Source organism: Salvia splendens, chromosome 7 (assembly GCF_004379255.2).
Source record: "Salvia splendens isolate huo1 chromosome 7, SspV2, whole genome shotgun sequence".
Classification (NCBI taxonomy): Eukaryota; Viridiplantae; Streptophyta; class Magnoliopsida; order Lamiales; family Lamiaceae; genus Salvia; species Salvia splendens.
Window position 1 is genome coordinate 11,479,474 of NC_056038.1, and position 22,066 is coordinate 11,501,539.

The window sequence follows — 22,066 nt, forward strand, 5'->3', positions numbered from 1 at the left end:
TCTTAAATATACATGTAAATCCACTAAATCAATCTAAATAAGATGAGAATAGCACTTAAAAAATAATGAGTTTCAATCACATTTTCCGTTCAACAACTAAATCATCTTACGTCTTAACCAAAGCAAGATTTTTAAATTAATGGAATGTAACATGTGACAAATTCGTAAACGCCCAATAAAAATATCACAAGTTGATAGCGTCAGATTATCATTTAAAAATAAGTAAGTGATAAGATTAAGACGAAGTAAACAATGTGATTATTTAAATAAAACGTACCCAAGCTGTCTGTCCCCACACCCACAATTATGCATTTTACTAAAACAGATAAAAGACTTTGTATAGATCCAAAATCAACATCAGAAAGAGTCAAAAAAAATGGCAGATTCAGAGCAATACGACCGAATGAAACTGCTGAGAGATTTCGAGGAAACAAAAGCCGGTGTGAAAGGGCTCAACGATGCAGGTCTCTTCAAACTCCCACAAATCTTCGTGAGGCCACCGGAGGAGCTGGCTCAGGAGCTGAAACACGACAAGGCTGATCAAGTTGAAGTTGAAGTTCCGGTGGTCGATCTGAGCGGCGGGCGAAGGGAGATTGTTGAACAAGTGAGAAGCGCTGCTGAAACATGGGGGTTTTTCCAAGTGGTGAGCCACGGGATTCCTCAATCTGTCTGCGATGGAATGATCGATGGCGTGCGGCGTTTCCACGAGATGGATGTGGATGAGAAGAAGAAGTATTATAGCCGGGATGCGAGGGAGAGTGTGAGATATAGCAGCAATTTCGATCTGTTCAACTCCAAAACTGCTGGTTGGAGGGATACGTTAAGCATTTCGGCTAATTCAGGGTCTCATCTCCTTCATCCTCACCAGTTACCCGCCGTTTGCAGGTATGCGTCTTTCTTAGTACTTCCTTCATCGCCCCCATTACTTGTCACCCCTTTCTATTTTATTCTGTTCACCGTCACACTTATTAGGTTGAAGTTCTTTGATCATTAATTGTAATTAACAACTTCAAATTCTTGTATATATTTATTTGCATGTAAACATGATGATTCGTAGAGATTCAACAGTTGAGTACTCAAAACATGTGGAAAAATTGGGAAATATTCTACTAGAACTATTATCTGAGGGCCTGGGGCTCAAACCTGAGATGTTAAGAGAGATGGAATGTTCAAAGGGGCATCGTCTCCACTGCCACTACTATCCAGCATGCCCCGAGCCTCATCTTGCAATCGGAACGGCAAAACATTCGGATCCTGGATTCCTCACAATTCTTCTACAAAACCAACTTGTTAGCGCCTTGCAGGTTTTCTACAAAGATAGTTGGATTGATATTCAACCTGTTCAAGGGGCTTTAGTCATAAACATCGGCGATCTTCTTCAGGTATGTGTCTATGTTTCCATTTATTGGATTAATAATACTACTAGTTAGTTAGTTAGTTAATTAGTTAGACAACATTGTTCACTGATTCTATGTTGCATTTGTTTGAATTAGTTGGTGTCGAATGGGAAATACAGAAGCAATGAGCATAGGGTAATAGCAAATGGCATCGGACCAAGAATTTCAGTGGCATGTTTTCTATCCGGGCCTTTCGGAAACACTGGCAAGATTTATGGACCTATCCAAGAACTGATTACACAAGAAAATCCTGCGATATACAAGGAGATTGTGGTTAAGGATTATCTAATGAAGTTCCTAAACTCTGGACTCGACAGTTATCGTGCTCTTGATTATTACAAGGCGTGAAGATGGTAATTGAAATGGATAAAGAATCAGAGCTTATGCTGAATTATATATGGAGTGTATTATCTTTTACTTCTAAGTTTATGTATGAAATAATTAAGACATTGTGTGTTAATTCACTCACATGACAACTGAATTATTAATATGAAAAGTGAGAAGATGTCTTTTCCAAAAGTGTGTAGTACTGATTTATTTACAATGAAGCATGACAAAAAACATTGTGAGAGAAATGTCCTAAAAGTTCAAGCAGCAGGTGGCCTGAGCACATGATCAACAGTAGTATCGCGGACTGAGGAGGGCAAATACTGCCACATCGGAACAAAGCCGTAGCTGGGAAGCATGGGAACCTTCTTAGCTGCGTCGGCCTGATACATATTCAACTGCTGCTCTATCCTCTCTTTATCTTCCTTAAGCTTTGCCTTCTCTTCCCGGAGCTCATTTTTCTCCACCTGTATATTAGCAAATCCAATCTTCACTGATCCATCTTAATATATATGGAATAGTAAACTGCCTAACCTTTAAAATTTTGATCTCTTCGGTTAATCTTGTGTTCATCTGCATGTGTTCCTGGGATTCAGTTTTTAGCTGTTTTAGGAGTCTGATGGCATCACTAAGCATGGTCAGTTTTTCAGTTTTTCCAATGCTTTCACGCCCCAAAACGGCAGAGAGTTCTATGAATCTGTATCATTAAAAGAAAAACAATCCAAGGTTGAAGCATTATGACTTTATGAGGAGCTTGAATTGGAGAAAGAAATGAAGAAAAATGAATAGGAAGTAAAGAACATAGTTTTAACCTTTAAATCAGGTTAATATATTGTAGTATTAGTTTTAAAATGTGGAGTACTTATATTTTTTTGTAATATGCATATATATTTTCTCGGTTGAGTATTGAAGCGTCTACCAACATTTTTTTCTATATCCACCTTGATTGGAATTTGGAAAGCAAAAGTATGTTGGCAAGAAACGATCGAGTGAAGTATCAATGAAACTTATAATGATGATCATACTTGTCATTCAATTTTCCTCTTCGCTCTCTTTCGCGGCATGCTTTTGTTCCTATCCCACCATTTACATCAGAACGTCCCCTGTAAAACATAACCAAACGCCTAAATTATACTCCGTATTAGTGCTACATACAAGAATATACTATAATCCAGTACACAAGCATGTTGATGTAGGAAAACTAAGTCTTATTATAAGTGTTTTTTTTAAATAATCAACAAAGGTTTGTCATCTATCCCTAATATAACTCGACCTCTCAATCTATTGGAAGAAGAAGAAGCGTTTTATCAACTATAACGTGCTTCATCATCTAATAACAATTAGCAACATGTTTCCCCTATAATTAATAGATTAAGTCCCCATTAAATTTCTCACATTTGATTGGTGCGGATTTCAAAGAATTTTTGACTTTTTAAAAGAAAGTGAGTGGAAAAAAAAGTTAGTGGAACGTATGAATTGATGCAAAATTAATACTCCTAGCTTATAATTTAAAAAATCATTGCAGCAATTTACGATATACTAATTGATAATACAAAATATTCTGAAATCGAAACTTATATCGACTCTTGTATGTTTAAATAAAATTGGAAGTCAATCGAAAAGGATTCTAAGAGAGCCAACAAACTAATTTGGAGGTGGCGTTGACCAGGCAGATTTCAAGGGATATGAGATGATTCGACATAATTGGTGGGTGGGAAACATCCTTTTTCATTTCAAAAATACCTGATTCTACTTTAGGGATATGGCTAAACAACTTTGTAGAACTAAGAAGCTAACTATTTTCGTGATTATTTAAAATTTTATCTATATATGTTGAAGAGCATCAGAAATGATTTATTTACCTCTTTCTTTGAAATCCTCTTTCTCCTCAGATTTAAGAGCTGGAGTTGTAATTCCACTCTGTGAGCAATCAATTGACATACAAACACTGCTCCAACATAGGATTAGAAAACCTTGCACAGTTTTTATCACGAAAAAAAAAACCCAATAAAATACGCGAAAATAAAGATTCATAAACAAGAATTAATTTACAAGTAATTAACTTGCAAAACAAAAATATAGAAAAAATTGAACTGAAGCACTCACGGAGAAGGCTCGGTAACAACTCCCGGCGGTGGTGCGGTGTCGTCCAAGAGGCTGCTGTAATCGACTACATCACACCAGCACTTCTCGCTGAATGAATCGACATGATGATGATTTTGCATCTCGGAAATTCGAAATTAATCATCAACAGAAATGGATCGATTTTGAACGAAATGATTCGACTGTAGAAATGATTTGAGAAGAAGCCGAGTAAAATATTGTATTAACTAAATGGGCAAGTTGAAGATTAAAGTCGTTGCTGCATGCTTATTTTATCGGGATGGTTATGTCACGTTTGTTGAAGATTTGCCAAAAGTTTATATTTTTCATGTCCTTTAGAGTTAAACTACTATATTGTGTCGCTATCCATTTATGGATGGTGGGGCATCATGACATCACATCCTTGTTATTAATTGTGCTACATTTTTTTTATCTGAAATCTATAGAATAATCTGAACATTCAAGGTTATTGGATCAAATTTTGTATAGCAAAAATCAAACTTGATAGACCTAAACCACCAATAACTTGACTTAGCATTATAGGATAGCCCAGAGCTTAATTATTTTGTTTCTGAATATTATTTTACAGTTTTATTTTAGACGAATGTAGTCATAAACTGAAATCATGCACACATACACTGTTTAAATTTTAAATTTTGACATTTATTCGGTCGAAGTGAGATGTCACACTATGCATGCTAAATAGCATTACAATACGTAACACACGCAATTGTTTAATGCATGAAGAGTGTTACAAACTTGATCAATCTTACATGCATATAAACACAATATAGCAATAAATCTGAGCCATTTTCACAGAATAATTTTGTTAAGACAGTAGAATAAATAGGTTATTAATTAGTGAGTTGAATACTAGCTACTTATTCTCAGATTGGTGATTTTGATCAAGAAGTTCCTCCAACAACTTGTCATCGTAGTACTCGAACTCGAAAACTTGTCTCCCGTTATCCAACGAGGAGGCAAAATGCGAGGAGCTGCTTGGCAAGTTATACTCTTGTGGGAAATTGAGGATCGCCTTGTGACCTCTCATGGAGTAGGCGGCGCGGTCATAGGCTCTGGCAGCTTTCTCCGCGGTATTGAACGTCCCCAGCCACACTCTCGCGCCTTGCCTGCCGGAGTCTCGTATCTCGGCGGCATACTTCCCCCACGGCCGCTTCCTCACACCTCTATACTTGATTTCTCTGTCCATTTTTAGATTTACTAGGAGTAGCATTTGTTTTTGTGATGTGGCATTTTATATGTTCTACTTGGATGATCATGTGGTAGAGATATAAAGCCACGTGGATATAAGCTTCAAATTTAGACCAATAATAACTTGGTATGCAATGTATCTGGTCTGGTCAATGTGGTGGCTTCGGATACTTTACATTTGAGACTAGTCTTTTCCACTCTTATTTCAACGAATCAAAAGTACATAGTTTTCCTAAAGTTAAATATCCGATCCTCACGTGATGAATTGGGTTTCAACAAATGGTCCAAATTGGCGTGAAGTCAGTTTGCTGGCGTCTCGTTCTACACTAACTTGCATCACATATAGTAGCAAATTAAATACGCATACAGTAGTTAATTATAGATAATTCTCAATTTGAGGTGTATATTCACCTTGTTACACTCTAATGCAATAATACATGGAAAGTTCTGTAATTATGACATGTCAGAGTTGATTAGCCAGTGACGAATACTCCCACTGTCCGCGAATAGGAGTCCCGTTTTTCCATTTTAGTCTGTACTCGAATAGGAGTCCCGGTTCAATTTTACCATAATTGGTAATAAGGCTACACCTTCCACTAACTCATTCCACTCACATTTCATTTAAAACTAATATATACAAGTGGGACCCCTATTCCACTAAGGCTGTGATTGGTTGTGTGATAGTGTTTTCATAGGTTTACATTTTAGGTAGTTTTTCACAAGTTGGAAGATAGTACTATTCATATATTCCAGTGTTCGGTAGCATTTTTGAGAATTCATAAATTGTATATACCTATGTTTGGTAGCTGATATGAGATATATTCCCACGTGATGATAATAGTTGTGCTGACAATAATACCCTTACTTTTGGGACATGAAATTACCATCCACTCTTCTTCATTCTTCCTGCCAAAAAATTGGCTGCTAAGTTCCTTGAGTTTGGCGCCATCATCCACTCGTGCTTCCTCTATATAAACATGTTGCTGGAATACCACAACTCACTCCAAATCCATATCAACTTCTTCGCAATCGGATTTAGGTGAGATGTCGGGAAATGGCAAGGGAAAACGCATATGCGAGGGCAACTCGTCGGGTATCGGTTTTTCTTTACCATCATCGCAATCTCTACTCTTGGTTCGTTCATATGCCTTGAATCCATGTATTAAAGTGTTATTTTGTAGGTGTTGCAAAAGGTGGAAATCTGGAAAAGGTTAAGGGCGACCGAACACTACGTACATGGACCAAACGCGAGGAGGAGATCCTTGTTATCGCGTTGCACGATCTTGTGGCTGGCGGGTGGAAAGCTGATAATGGTTTTCGCCCCGGCTACGCCACAAGGGTGTATCAGGTGACGAAATGCGAGATCCCTGACACTCAGCTGAAGGTGTCTCCGCACATCAATTCGAAAATCACTACATGGCGAATACGGAACTCTGTCCAACATCCTTGATCACAGCGGTGTCGGCTTCAACGCTAACAACGACTTCAAGATTGAGTGCAACAACGAGCAGTGGGCCCAAATTGTTAAGGTGTGTATTACCATATTCGCTATATATATATATTTTTTATTTGTAATGTATTTGTCTGTTGTATAAACTTTGAAACGAGGGGTTTTCCCAAAATTTAGGCGGACATCAATGCGAAGACTATGCGCAACAAGCCGTGGCCATATTGCCGATGACATACTCCATGGGAATGATGCATTTGTTTTCGAGGAGTCACAACCTAATATGGCTCGATACTCCCTAGACGAGTTCTTCACAGATGAACAAATCGAGGAAGCACTCAACTTTGAGACTACTACGGAGGTGTTGTTGGGTGACGGTGACGAGCAACAGAACGTGAAGACTCCATCTGCTACCAAGAAAAAAGGCCGCAAAAGAAAGGCAGAGGAGGTGTTGGAGTCGATGTTAGATGTGATGACCAAGATACACGACGATACTAGCGATCGTCTTCAGATGTTATCATCACGCATCGGCTACGACTTTGATTTGAGGGCAAAACGAGTTGAGATCAGCAAAATGCTTGATGAGATCCCTCTTCTCCCAAAGAAGCACAGATTCCTAGGATTGGACATCCTTGTGAAGGAGCCCGAACGCTTTGATCTATTTTGTAGGGTATTATATGTTGACTTTTGAAGATTATTCCATTTGTCATCGGTGGTTGTATTCAATGGGGGAACTAAATGCTTTTTGTAGCCCACATTTTAAGCTTCTGATACTGTGTTTTGATTGGGACAATGCTTCCTCATTTATATTCAAATATAGGTAGATATGCATCATAAATGGCCAACCATTTTTGGGCAAGAAATCCTCACGTGGATTCGCATTTAAACTCAGGCGATAATTCTAGTGAAGCTAAGCAATTTATACAGCAATAACGTCATTATGAGTGGCTGATTATACATCAAATCGATCAAGATCCCCAAATCCCACTCTGCCGTGAATTAAATTACATGAGGTGATTGCTAACATTGGCATCACCGAACTGATTACAGCATCCAGAGTTGCAATGTATTGCATACATGTATATACAAGCAATGTTGATGCTTGGCAGTTGCCGCCATCACTTATATCTCTTAATGTTTGATAGTGACTAATACCAAACTAATTAAGGAACCCAACTAACTCATACCCTCTCATTGAATGAAACCACGATGGTGGTGTATTATTTAAAGGATGGTTCAGGAGGAGCATTACTCACCCATTCTAAAAAACACCACACTTTTCAGTGAGAAAAAAATCATTTCTGCTAAAGGCTTCCACAATGGCCGGCCAAGGACCATTTCCCCAAATGAAGTTAGTTTGTTGTCCTTATGTGTTGCTATTTTTAGTAAAAAAAATTCCATGTCTTAAAGATGGTAATCGAGAGAGGTATAGATTAGTTGGTAAGGCATATTGAGAGTAGGAAGTAGAAAGAAATATATTTTGTATGTTTTTCTTATTGATTATGAAATTCTCATCTCCCTAGTATTTATAGGGAGATTTGAGTCCCTTGGAGTACAACAATTAAATGTGTATTGGAACTACATCATACTAGGGACTCTACACACTAATGAATATGGGCGGCCATCTAGGAACTCTACTGTAATAAATGAGGGCGGCCATTTATGATTTCTTTTTCCAACACTCCCCCTCAAGTTGAGCAACAGTGTCTCCGATACTCAACTTGCCCAGAAATTCTTTGAAGACTTTAGGACTCAATGCCTTGGTTAGCATGTCTGCAAGTTGTTCCTCAGATCGGACGAATGGAAATTCGATGATGCCGCTTTCAATTTTTTCCTTGATGAAGTGACGATCAACCTCGGCGTGTTTCATTCTGTCATGTTGTACTGGGTTCTCTGAAATACTGATTGCCGCTTTATTGTCACAGAAAAGTTGACTTTTCCGTGAAGGAGGGAAGCAGCCGATTTCTGTTAACAACCTCCTAAGCCAAAGTATCTCCATTAGGACACTTCTGATCCCTTGAAATTCTGCTTCTGCACTTGATAATGCTACAACTTTTTGCTTCTTGCTTCTCCAAGGGACTAGGTTCCCCCCAACAAAGGTAAAATATCCTCCGGTGGATTTTCTATCGACTGGATTGCTTGCCCAATCTGCATCGATATATCCATCAATTTCTAAGTGTTCCTTTTTTTTCTAAGAATACCCCATAACCGACTGTTCCCTTTAGATATCTCACAATTCTCATGACAACATCTATATGGTCTTCCTGAGGCTGATGCAAGAATTGACTAACAACTCCAACTGCATATGTGATGTCGGGTCTAGTATGAGAAAGATAGATAAGTTTACCTACTAACCGTTGATACCTTTCACAGTCTGTAGGCTTAGCTCCATCCACAATCTTCAATCCATGGTTGGGTACCATTAGCGTTTCAACAGGTTTGCAGTCCATTAGGCCTGTTTCTGCTAACATGTCAAGAACATACTTCTTCCATCTTAGGAATATTCTGTGTTTGGATCTCAACACTTCAATTCCTAGGAAGTACTTTAAAGCTCCCAAGTCCTTCATTTCAAACTCCCTGAACAGATTCTCCTTTAGATTTTGGATTTCCTCTGCATCATCTCCGGTTATGATCATGTCGTCAACATAGATTATTAGACACGTCATTTTTCCGTTCATCTTCTTTAGAAATAGTGTGTGATCTGAATGGCTTTGTTTGAAGCCATGTTTGAACATTGCCTGGCAAAATCTTCCGAACCACACTCTGGGGGATTGCTTCAACCCATAAAGAGTCTTCCTCAGTCTGCACACCTGTCCTTTTCCAAATTCTTCACAAAAACCTGGGGGGACCTTGATAAGGCTAATTTCATGCATAGGTCTAGGGCTTTAATTCGTGAAATTTATGGGTCTAACACGCGTTTTAAGCCAGGTGTGTGAAGATTTTCGCCAGGTCCAGCAAAGAAGGGAGACAGTTGCGTGGACCTAGAAAGAAGGCGAAAGAGTGGATATTATGCGGAAAATTGCTCGACGGAGGAAGCCTCAGAGTTGAAGGGTAGAATAGAGATTTCTACGAAGACTGTAGAAGGTTATGTCTGCGTCTATAAAAGAGAGAAGCATGCACGCTGGAGGGATCTTCTCAGTTGGAGACCTCGCCAACAGCTTGTAGCTTAGTTCACTTTTCTTCACACACTTGGGTTCTTTCGTGGGAAATTCAGGGCATACTTGGGGTTCACTTCTAGCTTACACACTTTTCGATCTGGTGGTAACACCGTCCTACTTGAGGGCGAAGAAACAATTTATTTTCTGTTTACGTTTCTGCTGAATTCGCCGAGCTTCGCTGTTCGAGGCTCAGACCTCTTTGATTTCTGGATATTCTCTGTGTTTATGCAAGTTTCGTTTTAGTTTATGCCGACTGTGTTGATCTTTGTGTGTCGATTATGATTACTTGAATTCTGAGTTGGATTGTTGGAGTTGGTTGTTTTCTTGATTATCGCAGGTTTGTGGTTGGATCTGGGAGAATGGAGTCTGTTTGTGGATGAATCGGGTTCTTAACTTGTTGATGTTGTAGGGTTGTCTGTGATTGTTGGGATCTGGAGTTTATTTGAGTAGATTTGTGAGAATCGGAGCTATGGAGTTGATTGTGCTGGGTGTTGAGTTCGGATGTCTTGGATCCGGAGTGGATTAAGCATTCGACGTGAATCTGAGTCGTGTTGGTTTAATTTTATGCCTAGCTTACGTGTTTTCATTTCATTTCGTTCAGTTTATGTAGATCTGATGTACTTCCGATTCGTAGCAAGTTTCCGGCGTCCCGATTTCTATATTCTGTTCGAATCTAGGAGTATGCTCTGTTTTCTTCATTTACGTTTCTGAGTTGGATAGGAAATTGCATGAGTTTGTTAGTTGCAGCTTTTACTGTACTTACCTTATTTGAATGTCCTGGTCCCCACTTTTTAATTCTTCCTGCCTAGTCATACTTAGTTAATCATTTACATGGTCTAGCGAGCTATTGTTTCTTTCGGTGTTGATGTCTGATTTTACAAGTATTCTGTTTCTTAGGTCTAGCATTTAAATTCCGTGCCTAGGTCTAGTGGTAGTTGTTATAAACCTCAACCCTTTGCGTGGCAGCAGCCGCTTGTTCCCAGAGTCTCTAAAAACTACTCACGAATCCATCTTCGTGGGATCGACCCCACTTCCCTATACTAATTTAATAGTAATTTGGGTTGAGGGATTAATTTTTGAAAAAGAGTCGAGCGTGTCCAACGACAACAACACTCTGTGTTCCTTGGGTTCCTGGTCCTAGTGATCCAGTGGATTTAAGAAGCGCGGTGTCTTGACCGAGCACTTGTATTAGTGTTCCCTGTAAGCACACGAACACACACGATCCGATTCAGCTCACATCATCTCTCACTTCAAATGGCGCCGTTGCCGGGGATGGATGGCGTGCTTAGTGTTAGTGTTCAGAGTCTGTGGTGTAAATAGTTTTGATTTGTTTTCTTTCTCTTTTGTTTGTAGTTTATGAGCAGAGGCTCAGGATCTACCTACTGGAGCAACTCGTCTGGGAGGAAGTACGGCCAGTTTACTCGACAGGTTAAGGATACAGCCTCTACTGTGACCACCAGATCAGGGTTCACCACAGGAGATCCGTTCCCGAGTGAATCAACTAGCGACGAATCTTGGACGTCGTCAGGACGCGAAGATCCAGAATCCTCACCCGAATCAGAAACGGAGTCAGAAACAGGGGAAGCAGAGGAAATAGTCATGGCGCAGGTAGTAGATCCAGATCCAGAGATCGGTTCTCTCACTGCCCATTTAGATGGAGAACCAGCTCCAGCTATAGTGATGAATCCACGCCAGAGGACTATTGAGATCAAGGCAAACGTGCTCGGCATCTTGCCGACGTTCTCTGGGCGTAGAAATGAGTGTCCGTATGAGTTCTTAAATGAATTCAGCAAGTTGTGTGGTATTCAGAAGAGGCAGAATGATGCAACAGAGGAGGATTATCGCCTACGTGCGATTCCGTTTACCTTGAAAGGGGAAGCTAACACGTGGTTATTAAGGTTACCGCCGGATTCTATTCGCACATGGAGGGATTTCAAATTGGAATTCTTAGATTATTTCTTCCCATCCAACAAGACGAATGCATTGAAGAAAGAAATATTATAGTGTAAGCAGGATTACGACGAATCCTTGAGTCAGTATTGGTCGAGATTTAAGGGGTTGTTGGATGCATGCCCAAACCACCGAATGATAGAGGCAGAGACTTACTCTCTGTATTACGAAGGAGCGACTCCTGAGTCAAAGGATTTAATGAATTCCTCGAGTGGGGGGAATTTCACAAGAAAGAGGGGAAGTGAAGCAAGGGAAATTCTGGGAAAATTGATCGACGCTAAGAAGGCGTACGATAATCCTAGGAATGCTGTGAGAAGAGGGTCGGTGCATGCCGTAAGAGAGCAAGAAGATGATAAAGTGGAGGCAAGGATTGATAGGCTCGAGAAGGCTCTTTTGAACGCGATTGAGAAAACGAATCCACTGACTTCACAAGGGAAGGAGAAATCTCCGGGTCCAGGAGATAGTCAAATTCAGCAATATTACGGGACCCAGGAAGGAGATTATCAGGCCCAGGTCAATGCAATGGGTAGTTGGAATCCCGATGGGAGCTGGAATCCCGGAAGACAGAGAGATGCACCTTGGCGGAATCATCCGAATTTCAGGTGGACTGACAATGAGCAGAATCAGCCAGCACCACAACAAAGTCAGCAGTTTGCACCTCAACCCGAAAGGCAAGGTAACTGGTCAGGAAGGAATCAAGAGGGGCAGGGCAGCTGGATCAATCGGAACCAAGGAGACCACTCAAGCTGGGGTAACAGAAATCAGAATAATCAAGGGAACTCTTATGTGCCACCGCACCAAAGGAATTTTCAGAATAATTACCAGGGCCAAGGAAATCAATACAACAACTCTTCAGGCGGTCAAGGGAACGCTCGTCAGAATCAAGCGAGTGGACCGACGCTGAGTATAGGGCCAGGGCCCAGTCAACCACAAAAGTCGCCAAAGAGTATCGATGATATGGTGCACGACCTCGTCAGTTCTCAGCAACATATGCAAAGCAACCTGCAATCGAACAATGACGTAGTGCATAAGCTTCAAGATGCTCAACAGGAGCAAAAGGCAGCCATGGATATGCTGGCTAAACAATTGTCCCAGATAGCCACTGCTTTGAGTGATATGAGAGGAAACGAGGGAAAGATTCCCGCCTCAGTAAGGCCACCAGATAGGGCGAATATAAGTCAGGTTACCTTGAGATCCGGTAAGGCATATGATGGGCCAGTGGTGAGAACGAAGGAAGCGATAAACCCCAAGGAAGGTAAGGAAGAAGATGCTATTCCTAGGTCTGGGGACTTGGAAGGAGAAAGTTCTTTGGTCAAGGATGACCTTAAGATAGGAGATTTGGAGAAACCCTTGCCTAAGTCAACTGAGTCATTCTTCCTCGATCCAGAGCCAGTATTTAAGAACAAGGTAGAAAGGGATGAGACTGGAGAATTCTCAGCTGACAGTTCTACATGAGCAGGAAAACGATTGAAGCCTTTCCCGAGCCGGGGGGAAGCCAAGAAGAAGAAAGAAGAGCCGGTGGATTTCATGGACAATTTTGGGAAACTAGACATCAATCTACCATTCCTGCAGGCCTTGAAATTGCCGGTGTTTAGCAAGTTCATCAAGGAATTTATAGCTGGAAAGGCTAGACCCAGTGGGAAAATTTTGATAGGCGAGAATGTCTCGGCAGTGATTCAAAAGCGGAGGATGCCTTCAAAATGCAATGATCCAGGTATGTTTACCTTACCCATCTCTATTGGTAACGTGAAAATCGAGCATGCTATGTGTGATTTAGGTGCGTCGATAAATGTGTTACCGCTATCTGTATACAAGAGGTTAGTAGGGGTGGCATGGTGGACACGAAAGTTGTGATCCAATTGGCAGACAGGTCATGCATTTGTCCTGAAGGTGTGCTTGAGAATGTGATAGTAAAGGTACATGATTTCTTGTACCCAGCTGATTTCCATGTGATAAGGATGAGTGATAATGAGTCTGCAGAGTCTGGCGGAGTACTTCTAGGGAGACCTTTTCTACGGACTGCTAAAACTATCATCGATGTTTTTGACGGTACTATTTGCCTTGATTACAATGGGGAGAAATATACATTCAGCATAGATGAGGCAATGAAAAGACCTCTTGACGTTGAAAATTTGTATGCTATAGATGTTATTAACCCCTTGGTCCAGGAATATCTTGAGACAGAGTTAATGCAGGAACAGATCGAGAATTCTGAGATGGGTCATGCCATTGATAGAGAAGTAGCCAGTTGGTGTCAAATAATGAACACAAATGAGTTATCAGATGAGGAACTAGCGGAAGCAATTCTGGAATTCTGTACAAGTCCGGAGCTAGTTAGGTCAAGGAAGACACCTTATGTGGAGAGCATGAACAGTTCTGCTGAGTCTAAGAAAGGAATGACAACAGAAAAAAATCACTGGCCCCAGGAACAAGATATCCCCAAGAAAGAATTGAAAACACTTCCACCGGGGCTCAAGTATGCTTATCTGGAGGAGAACGAAAACTTCCCGGTGATTATTAACAGCAGCTTGACCGAGAGACAAGAAGAGGAACTGCTGAATGTAATTAGGAGAAACAAGAAAGCCATTGGGTGGACGCTCTCTGACTTGGTTGGAATCAGTCCAGATATGTGTATGCATCACATTCGTTTAGAAGAAGGAGCAAAGGCCTGTAGGGACCCGCAACGCAAGTTGAATCCGAACATGAGGGAAGAAGTGCTGAAGGAAGTATTGAAGCTGCTATCCCTAGGAATCATATATTCCATACCAGACAGTGAATGGGTTAGTCCTGTACATATGGTACCAAAGAAGTCAGGAATACAGGTAGTTAAGAACGATAAAAATGAGTTGGTCCCCACTCGACTTGTTACTGGGTGGAGGATGTGTATTGACTACCGGAAGCTGAACGAGGCTACTAAGAATGATCACTTCCCGCTACCTTTCATTGATCAGATGTTGGAGAGGCTGGCAGGTAAGCAATATTTTTGTTTCCTGGACGGATATAGTGGATATTTTCAAATCTATGTGGATCCCGAGGATCAAGAGAAGACAACTTTCACGTGTCTCTTTGGAACGTACGCTTATAGGAGGATGCCGTTTGTCTCTGCAATGCGCCAGGGACTTTCCAGCGGTGTATGATGAGCATTTTCTCGGATCTCCTAGAGGATTGCATCGAGATATTTATGGACGACTTCACTGTGTACGGGAATTCATTTGACTCGTGTTTGGCAAGTTTGGATATAGTGCTGAGGAGGTGCCAGGAAAAGCATTTGGTTTTGAATTTCGAGAAATGCCACTTTATGGTCCCTGAAGGAATTGTCCTAGGGCATGTGGTATCGGAAAGAGGCATACAGGTAGATCAAGCAAAAATCGATGTCATCTCGAAACTGCCTTACCCGACGAATCAGAAAGAGGTAAGAGGATTCCTAGGGCATGCAGGATTTTATAGGAGGTTTATAAAGGATTTCGCAAAGATTGATCAACCACTCACTCACTTATTGCATAACGATGTGGAGTTTGAGTTCGATGAGGAGTGCAAAAGGGCTTTTCAGTTGTTGAAAGATACACTAGTATCTGCCCCCATTATTAGAGCGCCCAACTGGAATCTACCCTTTGAAATTATGTGTGACGCAAGCGACTATGCCGTGGGAGCAGTGCTAGGTCAAAGAATTGATGGAAAAAGCTATGTGATCTTTTATGCGTCCAAAACACTGAATCAAGCTCAGAAGAATTATGACACCACCAAAAAAGAAATGCTGGCGGTGGTATACTCATTTGAGAAGTTTCGCCCGTATTTGCTGGGGTCGAAGGTGATCGTTTTCACGGACCATGCAGCTATTAAGTACTTGCTGGCAGAGAAGGAGTCTAAACCAAGATTAATCCATTGGGTATTACTTTTACAAGAATTCGATTGGGAAGTTAAGGATAAGAAAGGAACTGAGAACAAGGTGGCTGACCACCTAAGTCGTATCTTTCAAGGAGAGACCGAGGAAGCAATTCCAGATGCATTCCCCGAGGAGCATTTGTATTATCTGGAAGAACTCCCTAGACCCATCAATTGGGAAAAGCTCATGGCATTAATAGGTCCAGGGGATGCCGAGAAAGGGAAATGTCAGACAAACTCTGAGCCATGGTTCGCTGACCTGGCAAATTACTTAGTCACTGGAGAGGTACCCAGTTCCCAAGAAATCTCCCGGGCCCAGAAGATGAAATTGAAGAGTGAGGCCAAGTACTATTTCTGGGATGACCCGTATTTATGGCGAATGGGAGCCGACCAAGTTATCCGGAGGTGTATCCCAGAGTGGGAACAGAGGGATGTGCTGAACCATTGCCATGCCCTAGCGTGTGGAGGTCACTTTGGTCCTAGGAAGACCGCAAGGAACGTGTTGGACAGTGGGTTTTACTGGCCCACGTTGAATAAGGATGCTTTTGAATTCTGTCAGAACTGTGTAAGGTGTCAACAGACCGGGGGAATCTCCAGGAGGGACGAAATGCCACAAGTTCCAATAATTGTATGTGAGATCTTCGATGTCTGGGGGATGGACTTCATGGGTCCATTTCCGTCTTCATACGGAAACACCTACATACTTGTGGCAGTAGATTATGTTTCGAAGTGGATAGAGGCAAAAGCAACAGTATCGTGTGAAGCTAAAGAGGTAGCGAAGTTCCTTAGAGCTAACATTTTCAACAGGTACGGAGTACCCAGAGCTATAATATCTGACAATGGGACGCATTTCCGCAACCGGACTATTGAAGCTCTAATGAGAAAGTATAGAGTTCACCGTCGCATCTCCACACCATATCATCCTCAGTCCAACGGCCAAGCGGAAATATCAAATAGGGAAATCAAAGCGATCCTGGAAAAAACGGTGAATCCGTCGAGGAAAGACTGGAGCAAGAGAATTGATGATGCATTATGGGCATACAAAACAGCATATAAAACGCCCATTGGAATGTCTCCTTACAGGTTAGTATTTGGCAAGATGTGTCACCTACCGGTGGAAATTGAGCACATGGCGTATTGGGCGGTCAAGGAGATTAATATGAGTCCTCGAGCTTGTGAGGGAGAGAGGAAACTGCAACTCCAAGAGTTAGAAGAATTGCGACTTGAATCTTACGAGTCAGCAATGTGGTACAAGGAAAAGACCAAATTGTGGCATGATAAAAATCTTCGGACCAAGGAACTGCAAGCTGGGCAGAAGGTTCTCCTGTTCCAGTCCCGACTCAAGTTAATGCCCGGCAAGTTAAAGTCCAAATGGATTGGGCCATACACTGTTGTGAGTCTGCGTGCAAATGGAGCAGTAGAAATCCAGGGAAGTTCTTCAAACTCTACTCCTTTCCTTGTCAATGGTCATCGTCTGAAGGTGTTTAGGGATGCCTCGGAGATGTGTGTAGTGGACGAAGTGCCGCTACACGCGCTTCTTGATATCCACAAACGGGTCTAGGAAGGAAGTGTTCTTAAAGATTTCCTGGGTCGAGTGACTGAAAAGTTTTTATACCCTGACCCGGGGAATCTTGAGAACACTCGTAAGAAATTTTGTAAATATTTAATCGCTTTTCGTAAATCTAGAAAAACCCAAACAAAACAAAAAAAAAGTAATCTTCCAAAAATATTTTCGAAATACCAGACTCTTTGGGAATGTTTTTGATACTGTCATACCCTAAAACCGAGGAGTCTGGCGTTTCAAGTTTTTGCTTAATGTTTTTTTTTTCCTAAGTACGGTTTTGCAGAAGGAATTTGCTAGGGTTGCAGAAGGAATTTGCTAGGGCGAGGAGTTGAGAAGTAAAGTTTTGAAGGGAGTTGGCACCGGTTCGAATTTCAAAGGACACCTTTATGGGAAGGCGTGCAGTCGCTAGCATCATGCCTGCAACCGCCTGCAACCGTCCTCTCCCATACCTATCGGTTAATAACCGTGTTCTCTTTCCATTTTCCCTTATTCACTCTCTCTCTACTTCCAGAATTTCCCAAACTTCTCTCTAGGTTTTCTTTCTCTAACCCTAATCAAAGAAATTTCTGCCCTAGTTTTTGTCAAGATTTTCTACAGATTTCTTCATGGATAACAAGCCGACTACCGGAAACACTTCAGGATCCGCCGATTCAAGTGCGGCGGCGTTTATGGCGGATATACTACAAAAATTTGGGGGACCAGAAAAGGCGATGGAGGCATTTGCCATGTTCGCGGCGGTAATGGGGAAATCTGCACCAGCCGTTTCTACATCTACCGTATCACAACCGGGAACTTCAGGGGTTTCAACACCCAAACCGGTGGCTGCCGCAGAACCCACCACCGTTGTACCAGAAGAAGCCGTCACTGTTCAAGAACCAACCACCGCAGAATCTCGCGAAGAAGAAGCAGATCTGACCGCGGGGTTGGAGTTGTTGGCCGTAAGTACGCCTAGGTTAGGTTCTGTCACTGAGGAGGAAAATCCTTTATCTGCCGCCGTGGATTTTGTTGAGAGAGACACCCTGCCTGAATCTGTGGGGGTGGGTCTTTCTACTGTTACTGATAGCCATACACAGGGGGAAACCCTTGTTGTGAAGGAGTTTAAAGAGGGGGGAAACCTCTGTTTAGGAAGAGTTGGTTGAGGGGGAAACCCCAGAGTTGGTTGAGGGGGAAACCCCAGAAGTGGTTGAGGGCACCAAAGCCCAATTTGTTACGAGAAGTCCGGGTGGGGTAGAGACCCCTGTTTACATCGAGGGGGCAACCCCATTGATTGGGAAGGAAGAAGCCCAAAGGGCACAGGAACCCGTCGACGACGGGATGACTCTAATGGTGGATCTGACTGATGTCCCTGATGGGACCGATTCACCGGTAAACGCAAGGGAAGCAAGGAGGCGGGCTCGTCGGAGTCTGCTTGATGAGATAGACGAAACCGTCCAGCAGACGGAGGAGGACGTGCTGGGTCGAGGGGCCGCAGCACCTGAGCAGGCAGATTCTCCCAGACCTGACGATGGGGAGAGCGAGGAGGAGGAGCGCAGACGCGCGTTCGAGAGGAAGAGGAAGGGGCAGCAGATCGCTCCTTCCTCGACCAAGAAAGCGAGAGGGAAGTCCGCCGACCATTCTCCCTCTCCACCTGCTAAAATATCATCCGATGCCAAGTCGGAAGGCCCTAATGAGTCCAGTGACTCCGAGGAAGATCAAGGAGTAGAGCTCAATTTTGAGCCGAAAGAAATCTGGATAACTAAGGAACTGCTGAATGCGATGGGGAAGTTTGATGACCCAAAACGTACAGCGGTATATGCAGAGAAGAGTACCGTGGGGAAACATGCCAAATCGGGAAAGAAGTACGATTCAGCAGAGCTCAAGGGGATCTCAAGCAATGACGAGTTTCGGGGGTATATAGAGGCAATCGGCTTTGACTGGTTGCTAAAGCATAGCACCCTTGAGGTTTCGATAGACATGGCACGAGAATTTTTCTCGACTTTCCGGTTTAAATCCACCACCGACTTGGATGCCGATTCCATTAACTTCAGGCTCTTCAATGAAGAGCATGTGATGAGCGTCAGGGAGTGGACTCTACGGATGGGTCTGCTAACGCGTACGGAAGATGACGAAGGTTTATGGAATGAGAGAATGGTTGGTCCACCAAAACTCACGCCAGGTTTCAAAGCGCAGAGCGCATGGGAGTTCTTGACTCATCCGAGGGTGGGTCAATTTAAAACTAGTTGTTCGAAGGCTCACACACATCGAAGACAGGGTTTGAGGTTCGCCCAAACCTTCATTAGCTACAACCTGATGGGCACAGCCAACACCGCCTTGACAACCGCCGACCTATACTTTACCTGGTGCATGGCACGGGTGTACGTGTTCATTTGGGCTACTGGTTAGCTCAAGCCTGCCACCAAGTAACTGCCAATCCCTCCCGGCATCTATACACATGCCACCTTCTGGGAGCTTATCTGCAGCGCAATGTGATTATGAAGATCCACAAGGCTTGCCGGGAGGTGAAGATGTGTCTACCCTCCCGAGGTTTTCAATATGGAGTACTTCTTCAACAAGAGGCTACTAATCATGCACAAGAGGGATGTCTGTTTTTACGAGTTGGTAAATCGGAGCCCAGATCAAACAGGAACAAGAGGTGGCAGGTGTGAAGGACGTTGCTGATGCAGGTGAAGCCAGGAAGCCAGTGGTGGAGGTTTATGCTTGAGAAAGGAAGTCAGTTGGATGAATATAGGCTGAGGAGTGCCAGGAAAAGCATTTGTTTGAATTCAGAAATGCCACGTTATGGTCCTGAAGGAAATTGTCCGTAGGCATGTTGGTATCGAAAGAGGCATACAGGTAGATCAAGCAAAAATCGATGTTCATCTCGAAACTGCCTTTACCCGACGAATCAGGAAAGAGGTAGAGGATTTCCTAGCATGCAGTTTTTATAGGAGTTTATAAAGGATTCGCAAAAAGATTATCAACCAACTCACTCACTTTATTTGCATAACATGTGAGTTTGAGTCGATGAGGAGTGAAAAGGGCTTTTCAGTTTGTGAAAGATACACTAGATCTTGCCCCCATTATTAGAGGCCCAACTGGAATCTACCCTTTGAATTATGTGTGACGCAAGCGACTATGCCGTGGGAGCAGTGCTAGGTCAAAGAATTGATGGAAAACTATGTGATCTTTTATGCATCCAAAACACTGAATCAAGCTCAGAAGAATTATGACACCACCAAAAGAAATGCTGGCGGTGGTATACTCATTTGAGAAGTTTCGCCCGTATTTGCTGGGGTCGAAGGTGATCGTTTTTCACGGACCATGCAGCTATTAAGTACTTGCTGGCAGAGAAGGAGTCTAAACCAAGATTAATCCATTGGGGTATTACTTTTACAAGAATTCGATTGGAAGTTAGGATAAGAAAGGAACTGAGAACAAGGTGGCTGACCACCTAAGTCGTATCTTTCAAGGAGAGACCGAGAAGCAATTCCAGATGCATTCCCCGAGGAGCATTTGTATTATCTGGAAGAACTCCCTAGACCCATCAATTGGGAAAAGCTCATGGCATTAATAGGTCCAGGGATGCCGAGAAAGGGAATGTCAGACAAACTCTGAGCCATGGTTCGCTGACCTGGCAAATTACTTAGTCACTGGAGAGTACCCAGTTCCCAGAAAGCTCCCCCGGGCCCAGAAGATGAAATTGAAGAGTGAGCCAATACTATTTCTGGGATGACCCGTATTTATGGCGAATGGGAGCCGACAAGTTATCCGGAGTGTATCCCAGAGTGGGAACAGAGGGATGTGCTGAACATTTGCCATGCCCTAGCGTGTGGAGGTCCTTGGTCCTAGGAAGACCGCAAGGAACGTGTTGGACAGTGGTTTTACTGGCCCACGTTGAATAAGGATGCTTTTGAATTCTGTCAGAACTGTGTAAGGTGTCAACAGACCGGGGAATCTCCAGGAGGGACGAAATGCCACAAGTTCCAATAATTGTATGTGAGATCTTCGATGTCTGGGGGATGGACTTCATGGGTCCATTTCCGTCTTCATACGGAAACACCTACATACTTGTGGCAGTAGATTATGTTTCGAAGTGGATAGAGGCAAAGCAACAGTATCGTGTGAAGCTAAAGAGGTAGCGAAGTTCCTTAGAGCTAACATTTTCAACAGGTACGAGTACCCAGAGCTATAATATCTGACAATGGGACGCATTTCCGCAACCGGACTATTGAAGCTCTAATGAGAAAGTATAGAGTTCACCGTCGCATCTCCACACCATATCATCCTCAGTCCAACGGCCAAGCGGAAATATCAAATAGGGAAATCAAAGCGATCCTGGAAAAAAACGGTGAATCCGTCGAGGAAAGACTGGAGCAAGAGAAGTGATGATGCATTATGGGCATACAAAACAGCATATAAAACGCCCATTGGAATGTCTCCTTACAGGGAGTTAGTATTTGGCAAGATTTGTCACCTACCGGTGAGAATTGAGCACATGGCGTATTGGTGCGGTCAAGGAGATTAATATGAGTCCTCGAGCTTTGAGGTAGAGAGAAACTGCAACTCCAAGATTAGAAGAATTGCGACTTAATCTTACGAGTCAGCAATGTGGTACAAGGAAAAGACCAAATTGTGGCATGATAAAAATCTTCGGACCAATGACTGCAAGCTGGCAGAAGGTTCTCCTGTTCCAGTCCCGACTCAAGTTAATGCCCGGCAGTTAAGTCCAAATGGATTGGGCCATACACGGTTGTGAGTCTGCGTGCAAAATGAGGCAGTAGAAATCCAGGGAGTTTCTTCAAACTCTACTCCTTTCCTTGTCAATGGTCATCGTCTGAAGGTGTTTAGGGATGCCATCGGAGAGATGTGTGGAGGGGACGAAGTGCCGCTACAACGCGCTTCTTGATATCCACAAACGGGTCTAGGAAGGAAGTGTTCTTAAAGATTTCCTGGGTCGAGTGACTGAAAGTTTTTATAACCCTGACCCGGGGAATCTTGAGAACACTCGTAAGAAATTTTGTAAATATTTAATCGCTTTTCGTAAATC

At 42.7% G+C, this 22,066-nt stretch overlaps 2 protein-coding genes and 1 pseudogene across 2 annotated transcripts; 1 reads left to right on the plus strand and 2 right to left on the minus strand.

Annotated features, from left to right (window-relative positions):
* Window positions 1-341: 341 nt before the first annotated feature.
* Window positions 342-1,916, plus strand: LOC121742632 (1-aminocyclopropane-1-carboxylate oxidase homolog 1-like). Its single transcript, XM_042135830.1, has 3 exons — window positions 342-885; window positions 1,058-1,382; window positions 1,494-1,916. The coding sequence occupies exons 1-3, from the start codon at window positions 377-379 to the stop codon at window positions 1,743-1,745; spliced, it is 1,086 nt and encodes a 361-aa protein (XP_041991764.1). The 5' UTR covers window positions 342-376; the 3' UTR covers window positions 1,746-1,916.
* Window positions 1,917-1,968: 52 nt separating this feature from the next.
* Window positions 1,969-4,089, minus strand: LOC121740925 (annotated as a pseudogene).
* Window positions 4,090-4,704: 615 nt separating this feature from the next.
* Window positions 4,705-5,037, minus strand: LOC121810390 (ethylene-responsive transcription factor ERF095-like). Its single transcript, XM_042211171.1, has one exon. It carries the CDS (start codon window positions 5,035-5,037, stop codon window positions 4,705-4,707), a length of 333 nt encoding a protein of 110 aa, XP_042067105.1.
* Window positions 5,038-22,066: the final 17,029 nt, after the last annotated feature.